This window comes from Phoca vitulina, unplaced genomic scaffold (genome assembly GCF_004348235.1).
Source record: "Phoca vitulina isolate PV1807 unplaced genomic scaffold, GSC_HSeal_1.0 scaffold11, whole genome shotgun sequence".
In the NCBI taxonomy this organism is placed as follows: Eukaryota; Metazoa; Chordata; class Mammalia; order Carnivora; family Phocidae; genus Phoca; species Phoca vitulina.
In genome coordinates, this window is record NW_022589714.1 from 44,562,008 (window position 1) to 44,585,071 (window position 23,064).

The window sequence follows — 23,064 nt, forward strand, 5'->3', positions numbered from 1 at the left end:
AAAAAGGTGGCAACACTATGGACCCTGTCCTCCAGAAGCATCTTATCTAGATGGAGTGACAAGTGGCCCATGGGGCACCACTGAAAACAGTGCACAGGGATGACTCATTAACACCATCTCAAGAGGTTCTCACATAGTTGGCTGCCTACGTTTGTACCATCCATTGTTCAATAAAAAGCGTCTGTGAATTGGGGAAGTGCTTAACAAATGGGCTAAGACCTATACGGCTGAAAATAAAGGTAACTCATGCTGCTATCTCCTCACTGCTTAGGACGCCCATGGGCCAGCAGGGGACTTGAACAGTGAGGGATTCTGAGAGCTCAACAAATCTGGACTCACATGCCAGGTGCTCCCTTAGTATTTCTGAGTTACTCAACCTCAAAGCTTGAGTTTTCTCTTCTGTCAAATGTAGTACCATTTTACAACAATGCTTTTATCAGGGTCAAGTGATGTAACATAGGAGCAGGCATTCAGTGTATAGTAGGTACTCAATAAAGCTGTTCTTTTTCTGGGGTGTATGGGTGGCTCAGTTGGTTAAGCACCTGCCTTTGGCTCAGGTCATAATCTCAGGGTCCTGGAATGGAACCCCATGTCAGGCTCCCTGCTCAGTGGGGAGTCTCCTCCCTCTGCCTCTACCCCCCACCCCCTCTTGTGCTCACTCTCTCTCAAATAAATAAAATCTTAAAAAAAAACCCAAAACTGTTCTTTTTCCTTCACCCAGAGGCTCACAACTGCACAGAGTTCAGTCATTCAACCCAAACGTTTACTAGGCATCACTGCACTCTCCTACAGCAGGGGCCACCGAAGAACACTATATGGTCCCTGTCCTCCAGTGCTTATGGTCTACAAGGACAGAGAGTTTCAGTATGTTCTGAGAAGTACAGCAACGGAGGTCAACCACAGACTTCACGAGAGAGAAGACTTCAGCAGTCTCAGGAGATCAGCAGGTAAAGAAGGGTTTTTGTTTAAAAAGACACCCAGATTTTGTGAGGTCCCCTGATGAGGAAGACTGTGGAGACCCTGAGCCCACTCTGGCATTCCTATACCCCACTTTAGTTCCCGATGTCCCCACACTAGTTCTTTAGTCCCTATGAATGCACTTGCTACTGGAGGAACGGGGTGCTGGAAAGCCAACACCCCTGTGTTCAAATATCTGAAGAGCGGGCTTACAGGGGAGGAAGATGATTTGTGACACGTCACTCTGGAGCACAGAGTGAGGAGGAATAAGGGCATGTTCTATAAGGAGGCTGGTTCTAGGTCAGCCAAGGAAGCACCCAGGCAGTCTAAGCTGCCTGGCAATAAGACACGCCACACGCCCTCTGGGCTGAAGATGTGTACAGCAGCTGGATTACCTGCCAGGGAACCGCTGACGTGGCTTTGGTGTCAGTTCGGGGGGCTGGACTGGCACCAGATGGATAACTTCTAAGTCACTTAAGTACTTGGATTCTATGCCAGAGAGTGACAGGTTAGGCAGGAATGAGAGACTGGTGTGGTAGTCTACAACGTGGGGTCTGTAAGGGCTCATCTTATTCATGTACAAGATGAAACACAGGTTTTATTTATGCAAACACACTCATCCCCAAAGTTAAGTATTTAATTAAACCATAAGCTTATCAAATATTTTTAATTAGACCAAGCAAGCAATGCTACCCTATCTGATAGTATATATGTCTTATCTGCTTCCCACCTCCTACCAATAAAAATTCAAGGCAGATAAAAGTATGTAACAATAAATAATGCTAAGGTTCCATATCTACACCTTATTCCTTCAGCCAAATATTCCATTGGGAAACCCTCAGGTTGCACTTGTACCCTGCTTCACGAATATACACGGAAACTGGCCCAGACACTCTCCCATTCACCCACCTGGGCCTGCCTTCAAATACTACTACAAAAGAGCTTTCCCCTAAAGATAACCAGCAGGCTCACCAGCACACCACATTTCTGTGACTTCCAAATTTTTTTTTTTTTTTTTTAAAGATTTTATTTATTTATTTGACAGAGAGAGACATAGCGAGAGAGGGAACACAAGCAGGGGGAGTGGGAGAGGGAGAAGCAGGCTCCCCGCAGAGCAGGGAGCCCGATGTGGGACTCAATCCCAGGACCCTGGGATCATGACCTCAGCCGAAGGCAGTCGCTTAACCAACTGAGCCACCCAGGCGCCCCCAAATTTTCTTGTACATTATCAGTCAACATTGTCTGGGTACCACCATAGGCCACATACTCTATTAAGGGCAGTGGGAAGCTACAGAATAACACGTGGGCCTGATCCTTGAGGATTTTAGAATCTAGCAGAGGACAGGAGATCAGTGGAGAAAGGCATATGCTAAGTATTTAGAAGATGTAAATCTCTAAGTAAAAGAGAATGGAGTTGACTAGATCTGATATAAAACCTCTATGATGTGGATCACCTTACTTGAAATGTCCAGTAATTATATTTGGTCTTAAATTACCTTTGCATTTCCTATGGGAAAAAATGAGCTATTAAGTACACAGACAGTATATCAAACATTGGGGTATATTAGAATTACCTGAGCAACTGCACTTTTACTTTCTAAAGAAGCATCCCCTTCTATCCAGGGACTCTGAAGTGCTGGTCTGAGGCCCACATTTATCAAGAAGCCCTGCTCATAAGGGAATCACACTAAGAATCTACTCAGAAGACTGGGAACGTCTACTAGCATATATTTGCATACAATGTACAGAACACAAATTAGTTTAACTATGTACATCAAAGGCCTTGGAAAGGACATTTCTTTGGCAAAACTTTGTGAACAATTTGTTGTCAATTTGAAGGGAAAAAAATTTTAAATCCTATTATTTTGACTAAATACTACTTTATTTATCTTTACTATACCAATGACCTAATTTGGTGACATTTTGCTACAAAGGGTCCTCAGAAGAGTCCTGAGTCCTGAGCAAGGTTTTGGAGGCCAAACTAAGATGAAGCAAAAACAGTTAGGTGTATTAACTCGAAGGAAAGACCAAGAAATCTGGGTACTTCAGAAGACACAAGTGAGATTCAGTGGGGACAAGCAGACATCCAGGATGTGTGATGAAGAGCTGTAGTTAAGGAAGGCCCAAGACCTCTGTGATGGGAGGGACACTGCTATGAGCACTCACCATTAGGCAGATACTCTTCAGTCCCTGAGCTTTATGTCAAAGGCTGCATGAAATACCAGAATTTCGCACATAGGTATGATGTGAGGCTAGTGGCAACCTTTCTGATCTCCCGTTTCCTCTACAGAAAAAAGGTGGGGTTGGGATGAAATGACTACTAAGGCTCCTTCTAATCCTGGTGGTATGTGACGCTAGTATCTATCTACACACAAATTTTTGCGACTGTGTCTTGTGGTAAAAGCATTTAATTCAAGCAAAGTATTTCCAAGCATCTCTCAGAGTGGTTTGCTTTTATTACCTCAAGTGAGAGTAACCCAGAATAGCATCTTGGGTGTCTGTTATGACACTGGTTTGATGAAAAGAGAAATACTCTCAGGTCACAGGCTTTCCCCATTAGAGATGGACAAACATGTTACAGAGAACTGTGAGCAAAGGGAATATGCTTCAACTGCAAACAGAAATGAATTCATGAGATGGTAAAACTTTGAAAACAGTTTTGCTGATCTTTTTTAGGCCACATGGTAGCTCACTCTGGGCTATATCATCTGCTTTGGGGGAATGTATCTGAATATTTACTGTTTTCCTAGAATGCATTCAACAGCTACAACCATTAAAATTTGTCAGGGTAAGGGGCAGAGGTGGGGAACAGCTATAAAAAAACCTACAGCAGATGGGGTGCCTGAATGGCTCAGGTGGAAGAGCATGCAACTCTTGATCTCAGGGTTGAGTCTGAGCCCCACATTGGGTGTAGAGATTACTAAAAAAATAAATAAATAAAACTTAAAAAATCTACAGCTAAATCATACTAAGTTGCAAAAGATGGAATTTTACCTAAGATCAGGGAAGAGACAAGGAGATCCATTCTCAACACTTCCAATCAACATTGTGGTAGAGGTCCTAGCCAGTGCAATAATGCAAGAAAAATAAATGACAGACATAAAGATTGAAAAGAAGCTAAACTGCCTTTATATGCAATGACATGATCATGGATGTAGAAAATCCTAAGGAATCTAGAACTAGTAAGTGAATTAGCAAAGTTGCAGAATAAAAAATCATATGCAAAAATTGTGTTTTGAAGTGATAGCAAAGAACAATTTGAAAATAAATTTTAAAAATTCTATTCACAATAGCATCAAAAAATTAAAATACTTGGGAATAAACTTAACAAATGATGTATACTGAGAACTACAAAATATTACCGAGAAACTAAAGATGACTTAAATAAATGGATATACCATATTCATGTATTGGGATATTGTTAAGATGGCAATTCTGTAAATCTTTTTAAATGGTGAAGATACTGGGAGCCTGGGTGGCTCAGTCGGTTAAGCATCGGACTCCTAATTTCAGCGCAGGTCACGATGTCAGAGAGATTCTCTCTCTCTCTCCCTTCTCTCTCTGACCCTCCCCTCCCATGCTCTCTCTCTTAAAAAAAAAAAAAAAAAGGTGAATATACTTGAAGTATGGACTCCTCACAAAAGAAGGTATGAGTGACCAAAAAACTTATGTAAAAGATACTTAACATCACTAGTCAACAAGGAAATGCCTGATGGGAAATTAATACACCACAGTGAGGTGGAACCACATACCCACTAGAATAGCTAAAGTTAAAATAAATGACAATATTAAATATTGACAAATTATGGGTAAACAGGAACCCTAATATACTGCTAACAGAATTTTCTTAAAATGCAAAATGTACACTGGTCATTCAACCTGGCAGTTCCACCTCTGTATCTACCTAAGAGGAATTAAAACATATATCCACACAAAAACTTGTTCATGAATATTTATAGCAGGATATTCAAAATATCCCCAAACTGGCAACAATCTAAAGGTATGTCCACTAGTAATGGATAAACTCATGTGATATCCATACAATGAAATACTACCCAACATTAAAGAGGAATGAACGAACTACTAATATGTAACAATGTGGATCAATCTCAAAAACAACATGTTATATACATAGACAAGACTGTATACATATCCTGTATGAATCCACTCATATTAAAATTCTACAAAAGGCAAAATTATACCAACAGAAAGCAGATCAGTCAGTGGTTGCCTGAGGCTGGGGTAGGGAGTATAGGGACTGACTAAAAAGGGGCACAATGGAAATTTTAGAGATGATTAAAATCATTCTAAAATTTGAATCTGGTGAGGGCTATACAACTTAAATTTACCAAAACTCACTGAACTGTAAAACAGATAAATATTACGGTACATGAATTCTATCCCAAAAAATCTGTTTAAAAAACAAAAACCACCATGCACATTTTGAGGGACAAAGAATTAACTAAAACTACTTACTCTTGGAACTAAAACAAAAGATATCAAGAATTCATTTCCTTTTGCAATGATCCATTTTTTTCTCCCATAAGTAAGTATTCTAAGCAGGGTAACCTATCCAAATAGCTTTGATAAAATTACTGTGCTGTTACTGCTGCTAAGATTAGACTACAGAAATAGTTGGAAATTTGGTATCCAGACAGAAAATATTTCACTCCATGGGACAAGGGTCTCCTGGCTCACCTTTCAGTAGAATGAGAATGTGACACAGGCTTCAGCAGATGCACTCTGCACATTTTGTCTTTCAAAAGCTCAGTCTTTGATGCTCCTTTGCTGGGGAGGGGAGCTCTTCACGTTTCTGATTTCTCTCTATAGCCTTGTCAAAGGACATATGGTAGGCTGGATCTCTGAGACAGTGCCTGAACTAATGGGCTAAATACATGGAGTCAGTGTTCAGTAAAAGGTGTGATTTGTTTTGCTCTAACATCTCAATGTGCAATTTACAGAGGAGCAGCAGAGGGACTAATCTGTTTGGTTTTAGACTGGAACTCTTATACATTAAAGATTAAATGGGGAATACAGATAGCATACTCTTGTTTAGGTAAAGGTATAGTGAGAGTGAAAGGAAAAGAATAGCAAAGGGAGAAAATTTTCTCATAATTTGCCTTGAGATTTCCAATTACCCTTAGCTCTCACATATATAATAATTCCCATCAAAGGGTTTTTTTGCTTTTGGGAGGATGGACAGGACACCTCCTTCTCTTCAGCCATAGATAACACATACCCAGTTGTGGTCTTACAAGTAATGAAGAAACTTTAGCCTTTCATTGCCAGACTCAGCATAAGAACCGGATCCTAAAGGGTTGGGGTCTTGGTAACCACACACTCTCTCTAGAACACATGGCAGAGCATGGACTCACCACTCAATGGCTGTAATGATAATATTGAACCAACCAAACCAATTTGGTCAGAATAAAAGATCTCAGGTGTTTCCCTGGATAGCAGGGTTTTCTGATGGATCCAGGCTAGAACTCTGTAAGGGAATAAAGCCTTTACAAAAACATACACTGCCATGTTTTCTTTTGGAGACAAAGGATAGAATGCCAAATGTTCCTGACAGGTTCAAACCACATGTGGATGAGAGTTTAAGCAAAGGCACAGACACATGGACTTATCTGTGGTGATCTCTGGTGCTGGTGAAATGGATCAGCCTGGTAATTTCATGTCACCAACACACCTCATTGTCACTGCCGCACCCTGCCCCACTGTGGACCTTAGGGTATCACTATTCACTCACTGTGCGGTCCCTTGTAGTGGCAGGGATGGCTATGACACAGGCACATTTCCTTTTCACTTACTTAGTTCACATTTGTCCTAGATCATTCCTCTAAAAAAGATTCAATAGCCTCCTGGGCTTTCCTTTGTGCTTAATTAAGAAGAAAAAAAAAAGTCAAAATAGATCATGTTGACCATATTCAAAACCACTGACAGCTCTTCACTGCAAACCAACATCCGAACCCTACAGCCAGGAGTCTGGAATTCCTACCCTCCCTTTCTAGTAGTCTCTCCTCACTCAACCCTAATCCAGCTGCACAAAGGTCACCTTCAGAAAACCAGCTTTGCCTAGGTAGTCCCTCTTTCCACACATCTAAATCCCACTCTTCCTTTAAGGCCCTGATTATTGCAGCCTACCCAGAGTTTTCTTGTTGGAATTAATCTCTCCCTCCCCATAGTTCTGTAAACACATGGCTTGTACCTCAGCTAAAACTCTTACAGTAGGCTGCCCTGAATACCAGCTGTCTCATGCATGTGTCTGCCTTCCTCACAGGCCCAGCAAATCCCTACTTTGAATGCATACTAAAATCACCTCTGGGATCCCTAGAAAAATGGCTGATTCTAGAAAGGGGCATAGGTTAAGTACCAGATGTATCCTGAACACATCTTTTTTTTTTTTTTTTAAAGATTTATTTATTTGAGAGAGAGAGAGAAAGAGAGGGGTAGGGAGGGCAGAGGGCAAGGGGGAGAGAGTCTTAAGCAGATTTCACACTGAGCTTAGAGCCCAACTTGGGCTCAATCTCATGACCCTCAGATCATGACCTGAGCCGAAACTAAGAGTCGGACGCTTAAATGACTGTGCCATCCAGGTGCCCCCAAAACACATCTTATTATGCCAGAAAGTAAGGAAACACTTTGGGGACAATTCGAGTATCAAAATAATTAAGTATAGTATAATGAATTACAAACCACTGAAAAAATATAAAAAGCCCATGAGCCCATACAAATAAATGGGGGAGAAAGGTTCTCACTTACAGAAGAACACTGACTGCCAAATGAGAAATGTAGAAGGAAGGCTGGAGTTAGAAAAATCATCATTTTGCAACCATTATAGTAAAGACTGGTTCAGGCAAGAATCGTCAATAGATGCTAAATCTAGGAGACATTTTTGATGATGAGCAGGATATTGACATGATCATAAAGTGTTTTCCCACAGACTGCTTACTAGTTGCATGGTCATCTAGTCACATGGTCAACTAGTCACTCACCCAATCATGACCATTAACATCTACAATGAGGGGATGACAGACATCTGGTTCCTCCCAATGTCAAATCCTGAGAAGGACACAACATCACTTAGTAGTAGTCTGGCTGGGCATAAATAATCTGAATCTAATCATGAAGAAACACCAGAAAAACACAAACACAAAATGAGGAGCATTCTATTTTAAAAAGGTGGTGGTGGGTGTAGTCTTTAAAAACGTCAATTAACAATAAAACAAAGAAAGGCCATAAAAATGTTCCAGGTTAAAAGGGTCTAAAGAGACATGACAACTAAATGCCAACACCTGATCCTGGAATGGATTCTGTCCTGGAAGGGAAAAATGCTTTTATAAAAGATATTTTTGGATCAACTGATAAAACTGGAATATGGGTGGCAGATTTAGTAAAAGTACTGAATCAGTATCAATTTACTAAAGTTGATAACTGTGCTGTGGTTATAAAATAATATCCCTATTCTTAGAAAACATTCATTAAAGTTTATAAAGACCAAAGGCCATGATGTTTGCAACTTACTCTCAAACGGTCCAGGAAAACACTTTAAATTTCCAAATAAAAAGCTAAAACAATAGCTGGTGACCTTTTCTGATTTAATTACAGTGAGGCCCACTATCCCATACTCTGAAGAGTTTTAATCAGGAAAGGATGGTGTATTTTGTCAAATGCTTTTTCTGCATGAGAGGACCACGTGGTTCTTCTCTCTCCTCTTATTAATGTGTTCTATCACATTGATTGATTTGCGAATGTTCAACGACCCTTGCATCCCAGGGATAAATCCCACTTGGTCATGGTGGATGATCCTTTTAAAGTACGGTTGGATCCTATTAGCTAGGATCTTGTTGAGAATTTTGGCATCCATATTCATAAGGGCTATTGGTCTGAAATTCTCCTTTTTGATGGGGTCTTTGCCTGGTTTGGGGCATCAAGGTAATGCTGGCCCCATAGAATGAGTCTGGAAGCTTTCCTTCTGTTTCTACTTTTTGAAACAGCTTCTGGAGAATAGGTATTATTTCTTCTTTGAATGTTTGGTAGAATTCCCCAGGGAATCCATCAGGTCCTGCTCTCTTGTTTTTTGGGAGATTTTTGATATCATTCTCAATGGGGAAAAGCTGAGAGCCTTTCCCTTAAGATAAGGAACACGACAAGGATGCCCACTGTCGCCACTATTGTTCAACATAGTACTAGAAGTCCTAGCAACAGCAATCAGACAACAAAAAGAACTAAAAGGTATTCAAATTGGCAAAGAAGTTGTCAAACTCTCTCTCTTAGCAGATGACACGATACTTTATGTGGAAAACCCAAAAGACTCCACCCCCAAATTACTAGAACTCATATGGCAATTTAGTAATGTGGCAGGGTACAAAATCAATGCACAGAAATCAGTTGCTTTCTTATACACTAACAATGTAATGTAGAAAGAGAAATAAGAAAATCGATTCCATTTACAATAGCACCAAAAACCGTAAGATACCTCGGAATAAACCTAACCAAAGCAGTAAAGGATCTATACTCTAGGAACTACAGAACACTCATGAAAAAAACTGAAGACACAAAAAGATGGAAAAACATTCCATGCTCATGGATCGGAAGAATAAACATTGTTAAAATGTCTATGCTGCCCAGAGCAATCTATACTTTCAACGCCATCCTGATCAAAATACCAATGGCATTTTTCAAAGTGTGGGAACAAACAATCCTAAAATTTGTATGGGATCAGAAAAGACACCGAATTGTCAAGGAAATGTTGAAAAAGAAAAACAAAGCTGGGGGCATCACATTGCCTGATTTCAAGCTATATTACAAAGCTATGATCACCAAGACAGCATGGTGTTGGCACAAAAACAGACACATAGACCAATGGAACAGGATAAAGAGCCCAGATATGGACCCTCAACTCTATGGTCAAATAATCTTCGACAAAGCAGGAAAAAATATGCAATGGAAAGAAGTCTCTTCAATAAATGGTGCTGGGAAAATTGGACAGCTATATACATAAGAATGAAACTCAACCATTCTCTTACACCATACACAAAGATAAACTCAAAATGGATCAAAGATCTCAGTGTGAGACAGGAATCCATCAAAATCCTAGAGAACACAGACAGTAACCTCTTCGACATCAGCCTCAGCAACTTCTTTCAAGACACATCTCCAAAGGCAAGGGAAACAAAAGCGAAAATAAACTTTTGGGACTTCATCAACATAAAAAGTTTCTGCACAGCAAAGGAAACAGTCAACAAAACAAAGAGGCAACCCACGGAATGGGAGAAGATATTTGCAAATGACACTACAGACAAAGGGCTGATAGCCAAGATCTATAAAGAACTTCTCAAACTCAACACCCCAAAAAAACAAAAAATCAAGTCAAAAAATGGGCAGAAGACATGAACAGACACTTCTCAAAAGAAGACGTACAAATGGCTAACAGACACATGAAAAAAATGTTCATCATCATTAGCCATCAGGGAAATTAAAATCAAAACCACATTGAGGGCACGTGGGTGGCTCAGTTGGTTGGGCGACTGCCTTTGGCTCAGGTCATGATCCTGGAGTCCTGGGATCGAGTTCCACATCGGGCTCCCTGCTCAGCAGGGAGTCTGCTTCTCCTCCGACCCTCCCCCCCTCATGTGCTCTCTCTCTCTCTTTCTTGCAAATAAATAAATAAAATCTTAAAAAAAAAACACATTGAGATATCACCTTAAACCAGTTAGAATGGCAAAAATTGACAAGGCAAGAAACAACAAATGTTGGAGAGGTTGTGGAAAAAGGGGAACCCTCTTACACTGTTGGTGGGAATGCAAGTTGGTACAGGCACTTTGGAAAACAGTGTGGAGGTTCCTCAAAAAATTAAAAATAAAGCTACCCTATGACCCAGGAATTGCACTCCTGGGTATTTATCCCAAAGATACAGATGTAGTGAAAAGAAGGGCCATATGCACCCCAATGTTCATAGCAGCAATGTCCACAATAGCCAAACTGTGGAAAGAGCCAAGATGCCCTTCAACAGACGAATGGATAAAGAAGATGTGGCCCATATATACAATAGAATATTACTCAGCCATCAGAAAGGATGAATACCCAAGTTTTGCACCAACATGGATGGGACTGGAGGAGATTATGCTAAGTGAAATAAGTCAAGCAGAGAAAGTCAAATATCATATGGTTTCACTTATTTGTGGAACGTAAGGAATACATGGAGGACATTAGGAGAAGGAAGGGAAAAATGAAGGGGGCAAAATCAGAGGGGGAGATGAACCATGAGACTCTGGACGCCAGGAAACAAACTGAGGGTTTTAGAGGGGAGGGGGGTGGGGGGATGGGTTAGCCCAGTGATGGGTATTAAGGAGGGCACGTACTGCATGGAGCACTGGGTGTTATACGCAAACAATGAATCATGGAACACTACAACAAAAACTAATGATATACTTTATGGTGACAAACAAAACAAAACAAAATAAATAAATAAAAATAAATAAATACTCTTGGTTAAAAAAAAAAAAAAAAGAGTGAGGCCCCGGCATTCTTTTTTTAAAAGCGTCCCAGGATTAAGAACTGCCTAGAGCAGTGGTTCTCAAAGCCTGGTTCCTCACACCAGCAGCATCACCACCACTCAGGAACTTGTTAAACATGCATGGGCCTACTGGGAGGCAGGTGGGCAGAAATCTGTGTTTTGCCACACTTTCCATGCGATTCTCATGCCCACTCCAATTTGAAACCAGTGACCTAGACTATGAGTTCCTACATTCTGTATTTCTAGATCCTACAGTCCCCACAAAACCTAGCAAAATGCTTCGTGCATAGTCACATCTCAATAAATGCTTGAGGAATTCAGTTTGATACAGAATGAGAATGCAGAAAATGACCACTGAAGCACCTGCAGATGATAAGCTACTCTAAAGGGCTAAAGCACCACTCTTTGAGTTTCTAAAGTGAATATAAAATTTATTTTGAAAGCACGAAAGGAAACCAGATTACTCAGATTGTTAGTAAAAGCGCTGTTGTCCCAAAAGGGAGCATATCAGCTTACAGTTTAAGTCACAGTCGACTGAAAACAGGTGATAACTAATGCAAGCTCTTAGACTGGTATTTAAAAATTAATTCTGTGGTTCTGGGAAGCAAGGCACAGCGATTACAAAGACATGCTGTGTGCATGATGGGAGATCCGCTTAGAGAACACAGCATTCACATGGTTGTGATGTGGCCCAGATCTGATGAAGAGGGCCAGATTTCAGAACATCCTCTAGGTGGCATTTGGAGAGATAAGACTCCTGTAATGAGAATGAGCTGATCAATTTGCCTGAGTAGAAAATGAAACAAATAAATCCATTTTTATGCAATTGTTTTCTATCTTGAGAAGTTAAACTGTTGAAGATACTCTGGGATGCAGGCTATCATCCCAGCCTCACCACACGCCTTTTCTAATTGGCACCCTGAAAGATTTCACAGGAAAAGGGTATTACTTTGGTATTGTTGATTTAAAGGTTATCTAGTCACAGCAAGGCAGAGGAGAATTCATCTTCAAAATTCCCCTCCTTATGGAAAGCCCATGGAGTATCTTGGCAATTAACAATTCCTATCACCTCTAGCTGTTCCCTATGTGAGAAGGCTCAGAACTCGCCTTACAAATTGCTCTTTTGAAGATCAAAGGGAAGCTGAATGTGTCTATGTGTGCTCTCGATGAGACTGTAATTTAATGGAATTTTTAGAGAAGACTTGCTGGCAGTGTTTGGATGACAGCCCCGGGGCGGAGGATTCAGGGGAGCTTGGCCACTCTTCCCTTTGGAGCGTCTTCCCCGTCTTTAATTGGCACCTCATTAGAAATTAATGAAAATGACATCCTCTGTTCTTCCTGCTCTAGGCATCGAATGCTACAAAAAGGCCCATCACAATTCATAACACATTCAATTTATATAGCAATGGCTCTTAAGCATTATTTATGAGATGTGAATTTCTTGTCAGCAGTTAATAACCTCTACAGAGTGGAAGGGGAATGGAAAAAAGATTGTGAATATATATATTAAGAAAAAGATTTTCTGCAGTGGAGAAGTGTTCTGTTTGAGTTCAAACTACCTTCCTGAGTCTTTACTTCCAGTAGTAAATTACCATGGCCCCCTCCCCAGCCCCCAAACCTTTCAGGGCAGTTCAACATCTCTTCAACACTCCATGCATCCTCAAGGAAATAATGGCACAACTCACCCTTTCCTAGAGAGATCCGAGCAGACAGGCAGGAGGAACACAAGAGCTATTTGTCAAAGACAGTCCCAGAGGTGGATGTTCCCATTGCTGCCCTTCATCTTTTAAAATGTGGCAGTAGACTCCATCATTTTTCTGGGCACATCTAGTGTAACACTCTCAGGGGGCCAAACTGAACTCCCCGCTCTCTCTAGGAAGGCTACATCTGGAGTGACTGCAGAAAGCTCAGGGCTTTCTTTCCCAGCATTAAAATCAAATCTCTCTGTAAGTAGACCCTCAGAATTGGGCATAAGCCAAGGGACTATGTGTTAGATCATTTAAAAAGAATGCATGTCTGTGGTAAACCCAACAGGCACTTTAGAAATCTAGCCTCCTGCCCAAGAGATGAAGAACACAGTAGAGTAATCTGAACTTACCAGAGACAGTCAATTGGGCTTCACTTAGGAGCATGTGAAATCATCTAACATATATCTCTAGATTTTTTCCGCTGGGTACTCAAGACCATAGGAAATCTGTGGTTTGCATCAAAGCTGAAGCATAAACTGGCATACCTGGTTTACAACACCTCTGCATCTCTCGGTGCTAAAACTGTGAATTCTCACTGCTTGCCTGACAAGGACAGGAGGGTATGAGCCACCGCCAGAGGCAAGACAACACACTTTATGGATCAACTGCTTGATCCACTAGGGCAAATCCTGTGTAATACCCACGATTCAGTTACTTTGAAGAAGGAAACAAGAACATAAGGTACAGGAAAATCCCATGATTCTAACTTAGGAACAACCAAGGGCATGTGTTATAAAAGCAACAGGCAAACCGGTCAGGTGGGCTTCACAACACTGATAACAGACTGAACACTGAAACTGCCCCCTTCCAATAGCTCATGCGAAGATCAAAACAAGAATTTGCAGGCTACAAAAGGTGAGACAAACCCTTCAATATGGGCGAAGCTGGTTAGCCGCCATGCCCCAGAGTTTGCTTGGCTGACCACAGTATTCCTGTGGTCTCCTCCCTATCTCACCGAGCGTTTAAAATTACCTGGCAGTCAAAGAATAAGGTTCTGGGCTCTCTTGGGCCACGCCACACCCATGAACACAACTGAAGTTGCTGACAGCCCCTCCTCCCACCGTTTATCCTCTCTTCTTTACACTTTCACACAAGCAATTAACAGGATAACTAAATGCCAATCTAAAAAAATAAAAACTGGTCCAGTGACATCTGGACTCCCCATGCTGCTGTCTGTTTCTGCAGCTGAATATACACTTCCAAGCTTGTTGAGTACCACACACCAGAGTGTGCAACGAACAGATTTCTGGTCTTGACAGGAACAAAAGTTCCAACTTCATTTCCATGAGAAGCTGGTACAACTTCCTTTCCTTCTCATTTCCAACAGGGTAAAGAACTGAGGTATGGGAGAAGCAATGGCTGCCTAAATCTTTAGGAGATGAGGGACTTTGAGAAACTGTAATTTTCCAACTGCTGAGAGAACCATTTAGTCCTGCCTGTCAGCATCAGTACCTGTAGGGTATCTATGGCTGTCCCAGGGGAAAAAGGAGGCTTCTAAAGCTCACTGCTAAGGACAAAGGACATAGGATCTCAGAGGCGAGAGCCAGGCCTCCAGGTCTGCCTGATGACAGCTCTGTCTCACAGAACTATTTTATAATACTAAGCTTTTTTTTTTTAAAGATTTTACTTATTTGACAGAGAGAGACACAGTGAGAGAGGGAACACAAGCAGGGGGAGTGGGAGAGGGAGAAGCACGCTTCCCGCCGAGCAGGGAGCCTGATGCGGGGCTCGATCCCAGGACCCTGGGATTATGACCTGAGCCGAAGGCAGACGCTTAACGACTAAGCCACCCAGGCGCCCTATAACGCTATGCTTTAAATCAGGAAATAAAAACAGGAAAACTGTAAGTCAGCCTAAATAATGCAGCTACACAATTTTGCTTCTATGTGACATGATGTATGTGGTCAAAGGGAGAGAAAGAATTGGACTAAGTTTTGTTCCGCTGTGGTTAGGCATAAAGTTTTAAAAAATACATCCCTGGGCAGCAATTCTGAGAACCAGTATTACACTGGATAATACAGAAGGAAGTGTTACTTTAAACTTGAAAGCTATTTCAAGGGGTTAAATGACAATGAATTATGGTTCGAAGAAAATTTTCTAAACTTTCATTTAAAAGGGGTATCGGGGGGAAAGAGTTTCCATTTATTATACTTAGTAAGATGCTCATTCAAAATTAATTTAATATCTGAATTTTATGGTACATATCTCAGAATTTCACTGGTTTGTTTAATTTCTAAGTAAGTCATCAGTGAGTAGGAACCAGAGTAATACCCAGTGGGGAGAATCTGAAAGGAGTAAGCAGTGACAATGCAACTCTAAAGAAACAAGTGTAAGAGAAGTGGGGATGTTTTTGCCCCCCCCCCCGCCTTTTTTTTTAAGCGTGAGAGGAGATAAAAGGCATTTAGAAGGAAGACTCCTCTACTCCTGCTTTCATAAGCTCCAAACCCATAGCTTGCAGGGAGGCACTCAGGGGAAGAATTAAGGACTTCAGCCTCTTAGGAGTAATGTCCAAAGCCATCCCCGGGTGTCAAGGACACAATCTCGTCATGCCGCCGGGGGCGATGCTTACCGCAGCGGCATGATCCCAATTCCTGCTGCACCAGCTCCAGTTTGGTTTGGCACTGGAAGCACCGACGTCGACTCTTCTGTTTAGATCGGCTGGTTTCCTCAGGTCGTTCGGTACTCTCCAGTAGTCGTGCCCGTTTCACTGGCGAAGCCTCATTCTCAGACTGTGAATCTGACCAAAACAACACATTTGGGGGTCAGGGTTGGTGCCTGGCTTGGCGAGCGCAGCTAATGAATGTACTGCGGGCCACTCTATGCCCTCCTCCTCAGTTCTGCCCGGCCCGGTTTTCACCGCACGAACTGTGACAAGCACGGACCTTCAGGGCAGACTTCTAACAAGCCTGAGCTAGGAGAGGAGGGTGTGGTGACTCAACAAAAACCAGTCCTATGTTGTTGTTTTTCAAAACAGCTGTTTCTTTGAGGAGACCATTCAAGCTGGAACTGGGATCCTCCCTTTGTCTGTATCTCTTCTTTGGGCCCTAGCTGCTTACTGCTTGCACTGGTTATTTACTGCTTCTTAGATATCTGCTTGTCCTCAAGTAGACTATAATTCTTCAGAAAAGGGATTAGGTCTAATATTTCTTTTTATCGCCATGCTTAGCACAATTCTGTACCCAATGCAGTGTTTGATGGGTGATCCATAACCTTTTCTACTAAAAATGTAACAAAACACGTAAGAGTCAGGTTCTGCTGTTGAAAATCCTTTCGACTTTATTCAGAGCGAAGGAGCATCCTTGCTTATTCACAAGCAAGCGACCCCGTGGCCTCCATCGCGGCATGCTACAGAAGCCGCGCTCGGCACCCCACCCCTAACACTGCTGCCACACTGGCAAGTAGACGGAGGTATAGTGTGTGACAACCTGGGTTTTGTAGAACCTTAATAAAGTAACTAAAACGCAATAAAGTTCCTGACGTAGGCAGGCTATAAATAACTCTTGCCTTCAGGAAAAAGAAAAAAGAAGACCACCTGGGGACTCTGTATTCTTGGACTTGCTGCCACTAAGGCATACTGAAGATGCACCTCTTGCCAGGGTTCCAAAGGGCTTTGTGCTAACCCCTCTCTGGAAGGGAGTCTCCTAAATTATTTTCTTCAAAACAGATCCAGATCCCACCGCTTCTCACCCCTCCACCATCTCCATCCTGGTCCAAGCTATCACCATCTCACATCCAGCCTAGTATAATAGCCTTTTAACTGGTCTCCCTGCCCACCCCCTTGTTCCTACAGTCCTTGTTCTCCACAGCCAAGTGATGCTGTTAAAAATCAGGTTAGAATCACTTCACTTCCCTGTTCAAAACCCTTTAATAGCTCTCTTTTCCAGAGAAAAAGTTCAAATACTTACTACAGCACTCACAAGGACCTGCATGATTTGCCCTCCTCTCTGCTCTCTTACCTCATCTGCTGCTGCTCTCTCCCTTTACCCCATCCACACTAGCCTCCTGACTGTCTCCTACCTCAGGACCTTTGCACCTTCTCTTCCAGTTGTCTAGAACTCTTTACCCAGATCTACATGGAACTCACCTCTTTTAAGTCTTTTAAAGTCACATTTTCAACATCTTTTTCTCTGCTCACCCTATCTAGACCACTCTTATTCCCCTTCCCTGGCACTTCCCCTCCTCCCACCTCCTGCCTTTTATCCCTCCCACAGCACTGTACCTTTTAACATTATCCTCACAGAGGATATAAAATCCTGCAGGGCAGGAAGTTTCACCTGCTTTGTTCATAATCTGCCTACAATGCCTACAACTTAATAAATATTTCTTAGATGAATGAATCTTCTCCTAGGCAGTTCTGATTTTCTATTTAAAGTGGCCCTAGTGAGAAGCAGCAGACTGTTGGATGTATTTCAGTGAAGGCTGTGTACCTCTTTCTCCAGCGCCACCCCTGTGAAGACACTGCATGTCACCAGGGAGCACTCACTGCCCCGCCCCCCTCAGCCCAATACACTGTGCACCGACTTATGGAAGGCATGCACCATTCTTAGCAATTGTAAACTTCATTTTTCATCTCATTTAGTTCTTCCAGTCCTACATGACATTTTCCCCCAATACAAACCAACTAAACAAGGCCTTTGATGAAAACAATTGAAAGCAAGTTCAGCCTATTTCCCAGCTCTGCTGAGCGAAGCTGTCCAAACCCAATCGGTGTGATGACTGAGGCAGCCACAGACAGGGCCCCTTCCCCTACAACAGCAACAAGCAACAATCTAAATGTAAATCATTACAAAGCATCCAGCCAAAAGGAATTCACCTTGTATGAGCCACAGTGCTCTCCAGGGGAGGTCCTTTTTCACAAACCAACAATGGCACAATTTGTATTAATAACTATTTAGACATACTTTTTTTTTTTAATGAGAAGAGAAAATTCTGGAGTGGAGCCATAACAAAAAAAATGGTGTCTGTTCTGAGACAAGGTCCTAAATGTGGAGCATCCTTAAAAGAAATTATCTCCCAACCCTGGAGCATGGGGTGGGGGAAGAGAGAGAGAGGAGTCCATACAAGAAGGGGAGGCTGTTGAAGCCTCTGCATTATTAATATTGTTAAAATCCAGAGAGCTTTGACATGATGCCAGTATGCCTCTAATGTAAAAGAGGACCACTCAGATCCTAATCCTCTTTCATTCACACTGCTATCTGATAGAACTGAGCATGTGTCTGCAAATACAGAGTTCACATTCAAGGCTGTTTTCCACATGACTCTGTCCTAAACCGTCAAATGTGCTATCTATCCATCCCCATTTCTAAAGCAAACTTGCTACAAGGAGAACATTTTCCTTTTAGCATGGCAATGCTATATCCATAGCTAACTATTTTCAAATAAGCAAGGGAGGGATATGTAAGAAAATGTTTTTTAATGTATGATTCCTAAGATTGGGAATCATAATCATCATTGGTCATTATCAAACAAACCACTTGATGGGACTCCCAAAGGTTAGAGGAGGCCTGTCTTGTCCTCTAATTCCCTATCTTGTCTGCCCAATGGACATTCAATAACAAAACTAAGGAACAAATTTGCATGATCTCATGCTGAAATCTCTCTTTCCCCATTCCTCGTTTTATATAAAGACTACTGAGTTATTTGTTCTGGTAGTCAGGAGGTAGATGACATTCCAGAAATAATGGGTCCTAAGGGAATTTTCTGATGCTGCCAACAGCTTCTGGCTGCACTGCCTTGGCCATCCTAAAAGACCACTCAGCCCTAGCCGGTTCTCTAAGAGTCAATGTCTAGGCATCCAGACAAGTCTAAGACCAAAGGCATCCATGTATAGAAAGTCTGAACCATGAGAAGCAGTCCTCAGTGATTCTAAACCAACAAAGATGAAAAGTTTATCAGAATGTGTTTTTTTTTTAGAATCAAGGAACTGTTCCTAGACATTAAGAGATCCATGACTTTTATGTTCTGGAATATGCCCACTTATCCTCACTCAGTCAATGGTCTATTAAATGGAAAGGAATCCCTGTGCCCTCTAATGCTCCCTGCCACAAAGAGGGAGGGGGGAAAAAAGCTCCCTAAACTGTTTACCACCCTCCACATGCCGCCATCCAGGAAGGTGACTGGTTATATATAACTTCTTGGAGAAGGAAACCATTCTTTGACATTTTTTCACAAGTCAACTTAATGTTTTAATTAGTAGCTAATGAAATAAATAGTGGTCTACAGGATCACCATCATGTCTGCATAAGAAATTTACATCTCCTCTGCTAATTACTTAATGAAACTTTGTGCCATGGGGTGAGCTGCCTAAATAAGAGATTAACAGATGTCCAGGGCAGGGATTCTAATTGCTTAATAATGAACTAAATAATTCAACTATTCAATTATAAATTTTATGTGAAATTAAAAAGGACTACCAGAAAGAAAAGATCCAAATCAACACTAAAGGAATCCTCATCTACTGTCCATATTTGAATAAATTAAACTTTGATTATTTACTTTTTGCCTGCAAACATCATTCCTGTCACCGTGATGCATTTTTAACTTCCTCAACAATGACAGAAAACACCCAACAGTCTACTTGCTTAATCTGAACTTGGGCAGTAAGGGTTAAACATGGAGAGAAAGGAGAACAGAAATAACTCTTACATGCAGCTTTAACTGTCAAAAGAAACACGTCCTTGCAAGGAGCATGCTCATTAGCAGCAGGAGGAGCTGTAGTGGCAAGCTAGAAACTGTTTCCACCCCAGGAGTTAAGAGTGACTTCTAATTAAGGTCCTTCATAAAGGGCCAACAAAGCACATTTTTTCCAGTATGCTTTTTCTTGAGAACATAAATCAGGCCTGCATATACCCACGCAAGAGCTGCCACACTCCCATGCTGGGTGCGCAGTGCTTGGTACTCACCAGATGCCCTCTTCCTCTGCCTATGTTTAATAGAATGAGAAAGATATCACATCAGATCTTTTTTTTTTTTTTAAAGATTTTATTTATTTATTTGACAGAGAGAGAGACACAGTGAGAGCAGGAACACAAGCAGGGGAGTGGGAGAGGGAGAAGCAGGCCTCCTGCCGAGCAGGGAGCCCGATGTGGGACTTGATCCCAGGACCCTGGGACCATGACCTGAGCCGAAGGCAGACGCTTAACGACTGAGCCACCCAGGCGCCCTCACATCAGATCTTCTAAGTCAAAGGGAAGTGTGATCAAGAATCAACCTCATGTGATCACATGAGAAAGGAAAATCTTAAGACAAAGTACTTTAGCCTATCAGCTCCTTAGGTTTGAAGGAAACCACTTCTTAATTTGTGACAAAGAAACAAGTACAGAGATTTTAAAAACACCCACCTTCTGAGAAGAGAAATTCTTCTAATTGTACTTTCCTAGCCAATCGCAGAAAACAGTGGTAAGACTTTCAATTTAGGAACACAGTTTAACTGGAAAGCTTGACTGGAGAACAAACAGAACTACTTCTTTTAAAATTCTGTTTTGTCTCTGACAGAAATTCACGTTTGTTCCTTACTGTCACCGTTCTTGTCTTTATTACTCATGTTCTCTCCTGAAAATTTCCAAATAAACTGTGTCAGGCCTGTCAGAGTTGCATCCCAATCTCTCTTATCTCCCATCACTGTGCAGCGGGCAGCATGCACACACCCAGGGCCACTAACCGTTGACTGTGGCCTTCTGACATCTCAGGCATGCTCTCAGCCTTCTGTACAAGCCAACACTCACAATTTAGAATAGGAGAGGGGAAGAAGCAAAGTGGCAAAAAAGACAGGGAAGCCTTCCTCATTCGCTTCACCCACACCTTCCCTCACTTGTAAGAAAGAAAGATGAGTCTGTTTAATCTCAGGCTGTATGACAGCTTTTGAGGCACTCAATCAGTTTTTTCAGAACCTATCACAGTCTCTTGACAGACTGACATTTATGATCCCAACAGCCTGTGCAAACATCAGTAAGAGCAATAATTAATGAACCCTCACACATCCCTGCTGTCTCTCCTTCGACCATTTAAAAGGAGCTTAAGCTGCTAAAACCTCTGTCCATGAAAAACACCACACTCTCACTGGAAAAATTGATAAAAGAGACCAAAAAAAAAATCTGTTTTATAGGTACTTTCTGTTTCTCCTCATGCTTTGCTTTCAGTGTATGCAGGGATTAAATTCATCCTCTCCTGAAAGACTCAATGGGTCTTTTTTTTTTTGACGAGAAAAAAACAAAACAAAACTCGTCATTACCCATTAAACACTGTTTCCCCACTTTGTTCAATTGGCATTTCCCCCTCCTTTCTTACTTTCCTAATGGCCCTAGAACAATTTTGGAATGACACACCTGTTAAAAATACATGGACATAAAAACATGGACAAAGAAAGAAGTTCAAGTCTTTGGAAGGGGCTGATTATTAAAGTTTTGTGGAGAATGCCTTCATATATACTGGATATATGACATGGAGATGAATCTAGGCTGAAATATACTGGCAATGCTATGTCTTAGATCATAACCATTTTAAAGGTGAGTTGTTCTCAAAACTGTCAGGAAGTACTATTCTTAAGCATTAATCCCTCTATTCTCCATCCAGCTCCACTTCCATCCCCCCGTTATTTTCTCTGGCTCTCTGTTTTGCTATTAGTGATACTTGAGGGTGGTCTCCTTCACCATCACAACCTCAAGACAGAAAACAGACCTCTGACCCTTCCTTCCTGCTGGGAACACAAGACTCGGAGACCTGAGGTATGTGATGGGTGGAGCGGACTATCGTGGGAGCGCACCTGGACTTTTGGGTTCTTTGTCCTCAATCTGCTCAAAAGACACAAGGCATCAGAAACCTTCTTGGGGGTAATTGTATCATCTACTGGTCTGATTTTGGTTGTGATGACAGCAATGCAAAAGCTGCTTCTGTAGGGACTTTTTTGGTTAGAAGACAGCTTAAAGAGCAGCAAAACACATGGAAGTCATGAATCATGATAATTTGTATACCCATGTGGGAGAGGAATACCCACAAGTCCCAAAGGCACATATTAAAGACTGGGATCAGTTTTCTCACTTCCCCAAAGCCCATCTTCACCTGATTCCTGCTGGACAGGAAGCTGGAAGCTGATTCTGGTGGCACATCTTGACACAGAAAAAAGTGATTATGGATCATCAATGGATCAAAGTAGGAAAAGCTAATGGGCTGTGAGGAGAGCAGCTCTCCATTATATAAAACAATTAAAATCATGGCACCAGAGCCCAACAGTCCCAAAGGAAGCAGTTCTTCCTCAACTTTTCCTTCTACTCTGTATGCCTTTTATTTCTTGCCTGTTGTGTTTACTAGGCCTTCTAGCATAATGCTAAATAGGAGTGTTGAAAAGGACATGCTTGCCTTGTATCCAAATTCAGGAGGAAAATATTCAGCTCTCACACAGCTTTTCATTTTGAAAAATTTCAAACACATAGAAAAATTCACATAGTACAATGAACACCTGTGCACATTCCATTCAGATTCAACAACTGTTAATAATCTGTCACACTGTTTTCTCTCTCCCCTCCATATTTATGCTCCCCCCAAATCATCTGAAAATAATTTGCACACATCAAAATACCTAATACACACATCTAATATAATAAGGGCATTTCCTGCCATGACCAAAATATCACACCTAAGAAAATCAAGAATAATTCCCCAATGTCATCTAATATTCAGTCCATATCCAAATTATCCCCATTGTTCTCAAAGGCATGTCCAATCAAGTTTTATGTGTTACATTTGGATCCTATGTCTAAGTCCCTTTTAATCTAGGACAGTATGCCCTTCAAAATGTTTGTTTTCCTTCATTTGCTTGTTCCTGCCTTCAAATGACCTAGA

At 41.6% G+C, this 23,064-nt stretch overlaps 1 protein-coding gene across 2 annotated transcripts in view; it reads right to left on the reverse strand.

Moving 5' to 3' along the window:
* ZFAND3 (zinc finger AN1-type containing 3) overlaps window positions 1–23,064 on the reverse strand; it is a 332,222-nt gene that overhangs the window by 17,411 nt on the left and 291,747 nt on the right. For both annotated transcript variants that reach the window (XM_032409892.1, XM_032409891.1), the window contains one exon: window positions 15,797–15,964. In XM_032409892.1, coding sequence (XP_032265783.1) covers window positions 15,797–15,964 — 168 coding nt within the window. The remainder of the gene's footprint in view (window positions 1–15,796; window positions 15,965–23,064) is intronic.